General features: G+C 33.7%; 2 protein-coding genes across 2 annotated transcripts; one reads left to right on the top strand and one right to left on the bottom strand.

Moving 5' to 3' along the window:
• Window positions 1–2,283: 2,283 nt before the first annotated feature.
• Window positions 2,284–7,159, top strand: LOC145600943 (MADS-box protein SVP-like). The gene is made up of 8 exons (XM_081656825.1): window positions 2,284–3,111; window positions 4,149–4,227; window positions 5,053–5,117; window positions 5,812–5,911; window positions 6,004–6,045; window positions 6,286–6,327; window positions 6,446–6,603; window positions 6,819–7,159. The coding sequence occupies exons 1-8, from the start codon at window positions 2,930–2,932 to the stop codon at window positions 6,835–6,837; spliced, it is 687 nt and encodes a 228-aa protein (XP_081512951.1). The 5' UTR covers window positions 2,284–2,929; the 3' UTR covers window positions 6,838–7,159.
• A 1,217-nt stretch (window positions 7,160–8,376) lies between these two features.
• Window positions 8,377–11,802, bottom strand: LOC145601962 (very-long-chain (3R)-3-hydroxyacyl-CoA dehydratase PASTICCINO 2-like). The gene is made up of 9 exons (XM_081658053.1): window positions 11,619–11,802; window positions 11,335–11,446; window positions 11,214–11,232; window positions 11,015–11,103; window positions 10,830–10,883; window positions 9,530–9,600; window positions 9,365–9,446; window positions 8,826–8,922; window positions 8,377–8,741 (listed from the first exon to the last, which is right to left on the bottom strand). Exons 1-9 carry the CDS (start codon window positions 11,687–11,689, stop codon window positions 8,671–8,673), a joined length of 666 nt encoding a protein of 221 aa, XP_081514179.1. The 5' UTR covers window positions 11,690–11,802; the 3' UTR covers window positions 8,377–8,670.
• Between the last annotated feature and the right edge of the window lie 1,394 nt (window positions 11,803–13,196).

Below are 13,196 nucleotides of genomic sequence, written 5' to 3'. Positions count from 1 at the left end.
CTGAACTTATTTTTACTGAACTGAAATTATTTTTACTTAATATTATTTTTTTAAGGTGAAAAGAACAGGGCCTAAATACTCCATAGTAAATAGAGAGGTACTTTTAAGAGGTATCTCCTTTATTTTCCTTTGTTAATTTCATTTGGAATCTTAATTATCTTATATTTTTATTAAAAAAAAAAAGTTAATAATTCATTTTGTATCTTAGAATATTCGAGTCGGAGTCGTTTGGCATCTCGATCTCGACATCATAATTACGTACCAAACTTTGCCCAGAGTTGCAGGCAAGGTATTAAAGTTTACAACGTTGTTGTAACAGTAATGGAGTAGGCATCCCCCTCTTTTAATCTTCAACACCCGGCTATTTGCAATTAAAAACAGAAGAAAAATATATATCTCACCACATTTAATTTTGAGATTATTTTTTTTTATCGATTTCTCAATGACCCAAATCTTTGTTTTAATCATTATCCGGTTGCTAAAATCTCGAAATTTAATTACCCATTTTGTCTATGATATTTGTATACAGTTTTTTTTTTTTTTTTTTATCAAGTGTAATGTAGAATTATTAATAATAGTAGTAATAATATTGTGCATGGGGCTGGTCATATATATATATATATATATATATATATATATATATATATATATATATCATTTAATATTATTAATACATATTCTTTTTTAAAATTAATATAATTGAAGCTCTATGTCACATGTTAATCACTCTCCTATTTCATATGTTAGGGAGTACACATTAATTTTTAGACTTCTTTTCTAGGAGATGTCCCGATATTACTTAGTATATCTCACTTTTTACTTCAAAGTATAGTAATTGTCTTTTTAGCATAAGTTAGTATTTTTCATTTTTAGAAAATGACATAGGAGACAAGCATTTTCGAGATAAGTGATTTGTCAAACATGTAGTGGAAGATAAAAAGTACAATGCTTTTTTTTTTTTCCCTTTCTTTTTGGTTTGCAAAACCCTTGTTTTGCTCAAAGGAAAAAGGTAACACAATACGAACTATAAATTTTTGTTGCAAAGCTCTTGTTTTAGTCACAGATATCACAATATAAGTCTTTTAATCAACCCCCCCCCCCCCCCCCCCCAAATAAAAAATAAAAATAAAAAAACAACGGTGAGGGAGGAAATTTGTGTATAAATGTTTTTTATAGAGTCACAAAGATAAAATGATGTTATTATATTTGAGTATTTAACTTAGCTATAAATTCATATCACCCCAATCCAAAATGACTTTGAGTTGGTCAACCCAACATTAAAAAAAAAAAAAATATATAATAATAATAATAATAATAATAATAAAATACACATATGGTGTAAGTTTGACACAACTAACACACCAAAAGTGTATGGCGGGCCACCTTTAATTTTAAAAAATACGACAAGACACGACACAATACAACAAAACACTTTATTAAAATCAATGATATCTGGCTTCGACATCCTAGCATGACACAATCTGGCACATTGTCAACTAAAATTAGGCGTGTCCATAAACCGTTATTTTGAAAATTTTGACACAACGCGAAACTTGGGTTGAGCCTAACTAGCCTTAAAGCACATAAGTTCAGCATAAGACACGACCTACAAGGGCTACAACCATCTTTGTCCCAAACACAACCAAACAAATTTAGTCACTCTTTTAAGTCCATAGCATTCATACAACAAGGGCCTGTTCTCATATGTTGAAATTCATTTCAGTTCAGCTTAGCTCAGTTCAATTCAGCTCAGTTTAATTCAGTTCAGCTCCTAATTTCCTTCTCTTATAAAATATTCAGTTCAGTTCAACTGAGTTCAGTCAATGAGAACAAGCCCTAAGAGTGAATGAACAATTGCAATTAAAGGTGTTCGGATCGGATTCAGTGAGATCGGGTTGGGTCAGGTCAATTTAAACTTGAGTCATGCTAAACTTAAGTATGTCCAAGCGAGTCTTCTAAATCAGATATTTTTTGGATCGGTTTCAAATTGGGTCGAATCGGGTGTGATTTTGACGCCTCTCATTGCAATTCCAATCATTTATTATCTCAAGAAAGCAAGTCATATGTACTTGAAGACAACATTAATCCATGTCAACTTCAACCGAAAAACAAACGTGATTGTTTTGGTAAAAATCATTTTCAAAGGACCCAAGACAATTAGAAATTACCCAAAAATTAATCCTTTATTTGTCGGATATCACAAAAACAAACCAAATGAAGCAATTTCACAAATTGAATATCAAAACGAACGATTGAAAATACCCCCAAAAAAGAAGACAATTGACTCCCGGCAAAATAAAGCTTTTGCTTCACTAAATTTAGCTATGTAACTTTACTCTTCTCTGTTTTCTCTCTCCTCTCTCATTGTTAGGGTTTGTCAATTTGCCATTAAAGTCTGATGCACCTTAATACCCAGATAAAAAAAACCCCAATTCAATTATTGAATTATACCTAATTTCTTATATGTTCACCCCTTTTACACGGTCATAAATACCCAATTTTCCAATTTGGTGTTTCTGCTCTTGGGTTTCTTCAATGTTCTCTTATTCTTCTGAAAGTTGGGTTTTTTATGCTAATTGGGCTGATTGAGTGATGTATCTAATTTAGGGTTTATACCTTTGATTTCCACTATTTTGTATGCCCTACATTTTGCTTTTCAGGGTTTATGCATTCCACCTGTTTGGTAAAATGCCTCTGTGAATTTCGTCATACTTTGATATCAAATCAAAAAATAAAATATACCCTTTTGAAGTATTGTGTTTTTGGTTGATGGGTTTTTTCTGGGGGTTTTGAGATTATTTGTGTTTTGTACACTGGTTTATTCTGTGTTTAAACTCCTTTAAAGGAAGGTTTGGTGGTGGTTAGATTAAATATTTAGCTCTTGAAGGAGAGAGAATAAGTGAGTGTTTGCAAAAAATAAAATTTAAAAATGGCGAGGGAAAAAATTCAGATCAAGAAAATTGATAATACAACAGCAAGGCAAGTGACATTTTCAAAAAGAAGAAGAGGGTTGTTCAAGAAGGCTGAGGAGCTTAGCATTTTGTGTGATGCTGATGTTGCTCTCATCCTCTTCTCGGCTACTGGCAAGCTCTTTGAGTATTCTAGTACCAGGTCTCTATCTTGCTCTTGTTCTGTATCATCTGTATGTTTGTGTGCTTTATGTGCGCCTAAAGTTAATTTGCTGTTGTACTAGGTTTACTTGCTTTATTGTGTGCTTCGAAAGCAAGATCAACTGAGTAATGGATAAACTGTGTATTTCGTTACTTTATTTAGCGGATAGTTTGGCCATTAGCACATTACACTTGGTGTTAGAGTGTGTTTTTTTTTTTGAGCAAAGGTGTTAGAGTGTGTGATGCAATAAACCAGTCCTCTAGTTGATTATTAGCACTTTTCTTGGATTTTATTCAAACCCTAACTTTGTTTTTCTACTCGTATATATGGCACTGAATATGATCTGATTATATAACGAGTCTAGCAATGACGACAATAGGGAAATTGTAATTTTGTAATAAAAAACTAAGGAGGGCCTGCAAATTATGTACTTATGAACATGTCTTTATCTAGTAGTTGAACTTACCCTTGGACGATTCTGATAATAGTATCCTATCTGATAGAGCTCATGCAATTATGCTATATGGCTTTACAAGGTTGAAGCTAGTTTGACTGGTTGGTTAATGCGTAGAAAACCTTTAATATGTTGAACATTGAGAGCTTATTTTCTTACTTTGGAATATGTTATGTCATTTTGTTCTTTACTCGCAGAACTGTTTATTGACTTTGCAAGCCTACTCAATATTGGATTAAATCATCATATGTGATGCTAGGAACCCAAACTTATTATATTGTGAGGAAAAAACTCGAATGTATATACTATTTTTGGATGCCATTAAGCATTGGATTGTGACCTCATATTATAGATTTTTGTGTGTTGCCCTTTATTGGTATTTACTATTTGGGTAGTTTAGAAATCATGATTCTTACGTTGGCCTCTCCGTCTTCAGTTAATCTCCCTGATCATAGGGAAATCTCTTTCCAATACTCTACTTTTATTTATATGCTAGGAAAATTAATTACATAGTCTCTCTTGATTTTTGAATAGTGATATTATTAATTCTAATTTCTATCCACTGTTGATTTTTACAATGAAGCATGAAGAAAATACTTGAAAGGCAAAAATTGCACTCGAAGAACTTGGAGAAGCTGGACCAACCATCTTTAAAGTTGCAGGTAAGCTTGGGGTAATAGTTTAAGAAAAAAAAAGTTTAAAAAAAGAGAAAGAAATGGCTTATTTTTGGATCTTGAAAAGGTTCAAGTACACTTCAATGAATTCTCCCTTCTTTTGATCTTATGAGATACAGTGTGCCCTCGTTCTCAGGATGGTTTGTTCTCATCATGATTCTGAGAATTTATTTTTGTGACTGATAAGAGTGATTACTGCTTGTTTTTAGTCAGATCTCGGTTTCTTAAGTGAACTCATATGTAGCATACCTGAAAATCTTAGTGGGTTATATATGTGGACTGAAAAACTTGCAGAATATGCTAATTTATGTTTGATATATGCTGCCAATATTTGCCAGAAGGTAATTATGTGTTTGTGTAAACACTTAACACTGTATGTTCTTTTGAAGGGAATAATTAATCATCCTTTGTCATATTGTTAGTTTGAACCATTTCTTGAATTATCAAAATCTTTTTAGCTTGTAGTTTGCCAATTGATTAAGAGAGAGTGGGAATTTAGGATGATTGGCTTGAACGCTCATCTGATATTTTTGCCCATTATATTTATATGGTTGGTTGAGGGCTGTTAAGGCACAAATCCTAATTTTCGTTGGTAAACCTAGAGCTGAGTGCTCCCAAGCCTACATTTGGATGATTCTGCCTCTATATGAGCAAAACGTAGCCCTAAATGAGTAGCAAGAATAGCCTTGGATACAATTATCTTTAGATTTACTCAGAATGTAATGGACATTCTCCTGTTAATGTTTGTAGATTCAGTATTTAATTATTTATCATCTGTTTGCTAACTTATTCAACATATTTTTGCTTGTTTAGCTTGTTGAAAACAGCGACTATACCAAATTGAGTGAAGAAATAGCACAGAAAAGCCAGCAACTAAGGTAAAGTGTCTTTTACTTGAGTTTTTAATACTTTTTTCTTGGTTTACTTCATTTCTCATGAGGTAAAGGTTTGGGCGTGTACGTGGGTAGCCAAGATTTGTCATAGAAGATTCCTTTGCTAATTACTCCCTCCGTTTTGAAATTTAAGCATTCACATTATTTAAGATTAAGATTTGGGCTATTTTTTTACCTAAGTATATTGCTAAATATAAATAAAAATTTTGTGAATGCCTTGAAACACACTTTTGTACTATAATACAAGTAGTATTTTTGTAGGTGGTAGTGGGAATGAATTTGTATATAAATATGTAAGAACAATCAATGTCAATTTCCATGGTAACGCTGGTTCACCCCAAATTGTCTTTTTCATTCCTCACTAATTTTTATTACTATTTATTACCACTTGTTGGGGGGAGGGGGGGGGGGTGGATTGGGATTGGGCAGAAATTTGGGTATGAAATTGCATTATTATGGACTTGGGTATGATTGCATTACTATGGACATTACTATGTTAGTTTGCTTGAAAATTACATTTCAATCTATTCCCATTACTGCTATTTATCACTGGACACTGGCTACCAAATAAGCGGTAAGAGAAGTTATGCTTAGTACGGGTGCTTTATTATTTGAAGCTGATGAAAATCCTTGAAACATCACTAACTGTCCTTAGGACGTGTTGTCCTTGTGGAAGCAGACATATGAGGGGAGAGGAGCTGCAGGGTTTAAGTATAGAAGAGTTACAACAGCTGGAAAAGTCCCTTGAATTTGGATTAAGACACGTCATGGATAAAAAGGTTTATATTTAGGATTTATTTTGCTTCTCGATGTTACACTAAGATTTGGTTACTAATGCTATTTTTGTAACCATTCTATTGTATCTATCCAGGGTGAGAAAATTATGAACGAAATTGACTTACTCGAGCAAAAGGTTAGGGATGGCATGTCTACATGTGCATTCTTTACATAGTAGAGATAAGAACGTATCACTACCCCTCCCCTAATAAGCGGTCTAAACATCATGAATATGATGACATCAGTAATTTTTACATATCCCAATTCCCAAATAAGAAAATAGAAAACACTTTAATTTCAAAGATAATTATAAGTTGATGAAATGCTTTTTCTTCCCGACTTCCCATCCATAATTACTTCGTTTTCATTTTTACAGGGTTCTGAGTTGATGGAAGAGAATGAGTGGCTAAGACAACAAGTAAGATTGACATCATCTCCATATATAGCAACACTTCTTTATTTTATTACAAAAAAACCCTAAATCGTATTGACGAGATTACAAAAGATCTTACAAAAAATTGATTACTCTACTAAAGGTGCTGGAAGCATCTAAGGGCATACAGCAAGCTGCTGATTCAGAGAATGTCATATATGAGGAAGGCCAGTCATCGGAGTCAGTCACTAATGGCTATAGTAGTTCTTCTGGTCCTTCACAGGACAATGATGAAAGCTCAGATCTTTATCTCAAGTTGGGGTATGTTCAATTGCATTTTGTAAATCTTGAGTTAGCTTGCTTCTATGCTGTGCATCTTGGAGTTTATTCTACCCCATCCTTTTCTATACTTCGATATTTGTGGTTAAGTTCAGGAATCTTCGTATCTCAATTTTACTCAGTCATTGTTTGTCTGTCCTTATGATCACATTGATCTTCAGAATTTTCATGGCTAATGGATTTGGGTTTTGGTGCAGATTACCATACTCTGGCTGACGAAGAGAACAATTATGATCATTTGCAATCAGCAGTTGTTAGTATTATGTTGTTGGCCTATGCACTCCTTCTGTATGTGCCTGTTGCTCCCGTAAATATGTTAAAATTTTAAGCCATGTTTGTTGTATTATCAATGACATTATACCACTTGGTCAAGTAAGAGATGTGGTATCGATCGACTAAAATGGGAGTGAATGGTGAGGTGATTCAGTTTGTTAGCATCTGCAATCATGTATTGTGTTTGTAGTTTATTTTTAGCTCACTTGTATTTATACACTTGTGACAGTAAGCCATTAAGTAATAGTTAAATTTTATTTACAAATATTAATTCTGGTAATGTGATTGAATGAATGGAAATATAGTACTTCGTATGAAGCAGTGAAGCACATGTGAACATATTTTTTGGGGAAAAATAAAAAAATAAAAAAATACTCCGACTAATATACGAACTGACGAAGTATTTACAACTCTAACTACCATTAGTCCATTAGTGATTTATATTTTGGATTAGACATATAACAGATTAACAGCTCATGTGTGATTTGTGTTTTTCTCAATTTATTAAAAGGTATTTTAGAAAATTCATTTTAAAATTAAGCATAAACATACAAAATTGATACCGAGTAATCATATTTATTTAGGAGTGTATGAAAAAAACACGCATCAATTGGTACAAGGAGTAATTAATGTTTGATCAGTTACTATCTCCGTTTCTAATTATTTGCAACGATTTGACCTAAAGTTTGAATAGAAAATGTCTAATCGTAGCGAATATTTTGAAACAGAGGTAGTATTTTTACAGTATTTTTTTTTGGTTTCTTAATTCAAATTTTTATGGGTTTATATAACAAGAGAAATATTTCGTACTCGACAAACACTAGTGGTAAGCTATGGATAACTGCAAGTAGTCAAGTACAAAGTTATTGATTGATGGCCTTCTTTATTTATTGCTCTGCTAACCTTCAACGAATTGAATGGTCCATCTTTTATTGTAATTTTTCTTTTAAGGTTTTATAGACTTTAGCTTTCTTTTTTTGGAGTTATGTTTCATCAAATCTAGGAAGTGATTTTCACGTACACTTACATACTTCCATTATTGTTTTCTATATTTCCATCATTCCATGTGTTTGTGACTTTGTGAGAATTGAATCTAACATGGTCACACCCCATTGCATTATCATTATTACAAGATTTAAGCTACACCCAATAATGTTTATTGATTTCCAAATTTTCTTAAACCGAACGCCATATTTTCACCTATACTATCACCAAATAACTACCAGTACAATCAACTAAGCCAATTGACGTTCACATAGGTAGGGTAGGGTACCAAAATAAGTTGATTAACATGTTCATTATAGAAGGATTTTGTAGGTTTAAATTTTATAGTCTTGTATTTTCGTCCTACTTTGGCTGGATAGAGCTTGCATGATTTTCAACCTGAATTCTCATACTTAAGGTTGTTATTAACATTATTTGGATTGGTTGTTTGCTTGTACTCGTACTGTCTGTAGAGACATGAGCGTAAAAACCATACTTAATAAAGCATTATTAGTCATAGAAGAGTGTTGGATGATAAGTACATCGCATGTAGTTCCTAGTTTACTTATACAACAAACACATACAAATTACTATTAGTCGCAGAAGAGTGTTGGACTGTTGGATGATAAGTAACTCGCATTTAGTTTTTAGTTTACTTATACAACAGACATACAAATTGCTACTCGACACAACTGACTTCTAGAAAAAATGGAACATCAAAACGACGACATTGTAATGCAACAGAGTTCTGTTCACAAGCAAGTCAAAGAATGTGGGCGTACTGCTTCCTCATCAATCTTTTTTGGTTCTAGAAAGGACCTTCTTCCTCTGTCCAAGCATGTAGTTGTACATGTGCGGACTTCCTGCAAATTTACATGCAAACTCCATTAAGCCAAAGGAAAGAACAGCAGAGCCAATGAATATAGATAGAGGGATCAAACACTAACCTGGAACGTAAATTCCCAGGACAAGCAATGCACCATAGTAGTAGTCAAAAGAGAAATTCCATTTGTTGGGCATCCTCACACAGTACTTCTCTGAATTCTGTTGTGGTAGAAAATCAAGCAGAAAAATAATACAATAGGTCACAATTTTTGTTTTACTTTGTCAAAATGATAGACAACTTTCTATATTTCGCAAGTGAATATCAGAGCTATTTTAATCATCACCTCCAATGATACCCTTAGAAAGTTAGAAGAAAATCTACAATGGTAAGGTGGTATAAATTAAAGCAGTGAAGAATTTTTATGGTTTTTCTATTCAGCTAATTTTTGTAAAAATAACCTGAAATCAAATGTGGTCTAGACTCTAGACAGAAAGGGAGGGGGGAGGTTATTTTTTGGTTAGGGAATAGATGAACAGATTAACTTCTTAGAGGAATTTACTTTAAGCATATTGAAACAGCTGGTTTCTATTTTTCTAGAATAACAAAACGAGAGCATAATTGACGCATTTTTGGGGATGGTAAGAGTGATAGATTTCTCACCCTGATGTAAGATAAAGCAATGTATATCAAGCCAACTTCACTTGTAATGCCGGTTGGGTACAGCAGCATAAAGGTGCTATACCTGCAAAATGCAATCTAAATTTATTACTAACAAGGGGAAAATACAGAACTCCTGATATAGAGGACATATTGACCTGCTGGTACCTTAGCCATTGAAGCCATGATGGTGCAGAACCAAAGGTTTCTTTTACGCCAAAGAAAGAATACCGGATAATCTGAAGAAATAAAAGCCAGGATGAATACCATGTATAATTTTACAGCTAAAAGCAAAGAAACAATAGATAGTTCTTAAACAAGTCAAAGGCAGTTATATACACAGGACATCTTTCCATAGATAGGGTCATTATACACAAGTGAGAATCTCTCTGGATGTGATCTTTCTCTGGCTGTCTTGCATGGCTAGAGGATCATTACACAATTATTATTCTATAGATTTTGTCATCTATCACACCTTGCCTTACTTTAATATACTCAGATTGATTGGTTCCTCGTTAAATCAAACATTTCTATGGGGATAACCATATCAGAAAATGTAATTACTGCCATTGCTTGATAGGGTCAAAATCTCAGTCTTATGGAGACGCAAGCAAGACCAATGGATCTTTGGCTACTCCAATCAACGTTTCCAAGATGGTCAAGTGAAGAGAGTTGGTTAAAACCCTCATATTCAATCTATATGGGTAGAGAGTCTACATACCCCATGAAAAAAATATAGACACAAATCTAGAAAAACCAATAACCAAATTGGACCAGAGCAATGCTTTGTCGACAGACAACTCAAACCTCAGCCATTAATAACATGTTATACTTGAAAACCCTTTCAATTGTAACTGCAGGCCATAAATTTCTCTTTTGTATCATCAAGATCCTTTTTACTTTTCCATGTTTAAGATTATACTATATGAGTAGCTAAGTTTCTTAAATTGAAGCCACCAACCCCTCCTAAAACAGCCCTCGCTTTTTAAAGCCCCTGCTTACGATGGAGTGTAGACCGTAAGATACCAGATCCTCTAGTTCTTTGGCAAACATGAAAGGCCAATTTCCCAAACTACAGCTACATACAGCAACATCTATGACTCCTATGAGAATCAAACTCTGACTCATTACATTATAAATCTTCTAACACAACTTCACCTTCACATTTACCTTTTCCTTTCTTTCTTAATCACATCTAACAAAATGAAACATACGCATCCTTGCACAGAATCAATTTCTCAGAGCAGTCATTAGTAAAATTGTGCCAATCAACAACAATAGTGATGTAATCATCTAGTAATCTATCTTTAGAAAGCTAATAATGAAAGAAAGCCAATAATTCTTCTTCCATTTCAGGATTTCACAGTGAATTTCCTCAATTCCATTTAATTGTCTATCATCTCTCTATCCATTTAGCATACTGATTCTAATTCGAACAAGACAATACAAGGGATGATAAGAATTTCACCTCTGTAAGAGACCAGCTGATCACTAATGAGCTAACAAGGAAATGAGTTCGAGTCTGCAAAAACAAAAATGCAATCACAAATGAGTTACACACTATATAATCTGATTCATCTCTAATCATATCATTGATATCTAAATAGAAAGAAATAAACAAACATAATCAAATTAGGGGCTAAAATTACAGACCTCTGGAAAGCTATACAAAACACCCCAAGTCACATACAACCTTGAACCAATTTGGGGCAGTGTTGCACTTACAGGCGATCTCACCAAACCTTCAATTTTAAGCACAAATAAGCTCAAAATACTTAGTTATCGACCACCCCAAATGCATAAAAATCACTTATTTTTGAAAAATTATATAGAATTACCAAAATTTACTCACCAGTTAAACCATGAATAATCTGTTCGACGAAATGCCCCAAAGAAAAAATCAGATACCCTTGAAATAAAAACTAATACCCAGAAATAATAATTCATGGAAATGGAAAGAGAAGAAGATAAACCTCCAAAACGGCGGCAGTTTGAGCAAGAAGAAGAGGCTTCTCAACGGCATCGTATACATGCTCGTAGCTTGACTCTGTTAATGTTTTTACAGCAAAGTACAAAACTTGAGCCCTGTAATCATTCCCCAAAATTAGATTGATAGATATAGTAAAGTACCCGTGTCTAAAAGTTCTTCCTCTTTTGACTTTTTTAAACGCGACAATCACTGTCCAAACACGAAGAACTTTTAGACACGGCGGGAGTAACATAATAGGGAGTAAATAAGAATAGGAGAAGAACAAACCATCCAAAGCAAACAATCCAACTGTAGAGGGAGAGATATGAGCGTCTAAGAAGAGAGAGAAAACCCGCCATTTTTAGTTTTTGGGGTACAAGAAAAATGGAGGAAGAAGAATGTGAGAGATGGGAGGAAATAAATGGGAGAGAAAAATATAGGTGAACAGATCAACTACCCAGATTTGTAATTTATGAATTATGAATGTAATAACACTGCAAATATGCAATGGAATTATGGAATGTAATGCCTCATAAAATTGATCAACTACTCGTACTTACTGCTACAACGACGTGGATCTGAAATAGTATGCTCACTCATCAAATCAAATTCAATTCAGTTGTTTTAGACTTGTAAGTTGTTCTTTAAAATATCATTATCAAATGTACTATGGTCGTACATGTTGTGATGCATCGTTATTAACGATGCTGTTACGGGCTATAGTCTCAACTTTAAGGGGTGAACCGTGATTCATGAGCGAGAGTGACAATATCACTATACTAGAACCGGAATAAGTTCAAATGGGTTTAATTAAGGATAGGGATAGGACTATCATAAAAAGAATATGTTGCTCACTTTTATTCCATTTATATTTCCTTAATATAAGGGGTGTTTGTAGGCCGGGTTGGCTCGCAAGTTATTTGAGCTTGGTTTGAGTAAATTAACTCGAGATCTCAACGAATTGGTATTTAAAGTCAAGTCAAATTTGTTTAGGCACGACATGATAACCTCATGAAGAATATGTAATTATTGTGTACATAACATATTATAGCAAAAGAACTTAGGGGCGTTTGGTTCACGAAATATAGGTATGAGGTATGTGTTTAGAATGACTAAAACCCATACCATATGTTTAGTTGTCAAAAATATGAATTTCAAACCCATACCTCAAACCCATGACGTATGGGGTTTAGAAACCTTGGGGGGGAGGTGGATTTGGCTCATTCCATTCCATTAGGTATCAAATAAAAGGAGAGAATAGTGAGATATTCCATTCCAAAATTAAACCAAACACATGGTATTAAGTATCAAGTTCCAATCCGATACCACCTTAACCCCATTCCTGATTCCAACCCCATACCACTTTGTGAACCAAACGCCCCCTTAATAGTTTAATGAATCTTCTAGTGTGTTGAAAGTTGGTGACAAAATTTTTGCGTGCTTAATAGTGTTATGAATTTATGATCGTTGTTGTATAATTTATACAAAGTAGATCTTTAGGACTTAAAGCTATGCGTAGCCCTCAAACAGTTTGTATATGATAACGGGGGTAGCAAGACAAGAAGTGATTATCATGACAGTGTAATTTTTGTTGCACATCTGCAAATCACAACAGTTGATCTCCTTTCATGACTTCACATCATACGTTTGTAACACGGAATAGTTATAGCAAACTGTTATCATGGGAAGGAATATTGTCCTAATTGATTTCTCTAACTAACAATTATACAACCCATTCTCATTAATGCCAGGGACTCTGAGAGTGACAAATCCTGTTAGGACTAGCAAAATCTTTGCTGAATTACCTTTTTCGTTCCAGTCTGTTGGTGCTCTTACATCTTAACAACAAAAACCTTCAAAAAGCGA

The sequence above is a fragment of the Chenopodium album genome, chromosome 21, assembly GCF_948465745.1.
Source record: "Chenopodium album chromosome 21, dcCheAlbu1.1, whole genome shotgun sequence".
NCBI classification, from domain to species: domain Eukaryota; kingdom Viridiplantae; phylum Streptophyta; class Magnoliopsida; order Caryophyllales; family Amaranthaceae; genus Chenopodium; species Chenopodium album.
The sequence above is the reverse complement of the archived record's forward strand: the minus strand, read 5'-3'. Positions and strand labels throughout refer to the sequence as shown.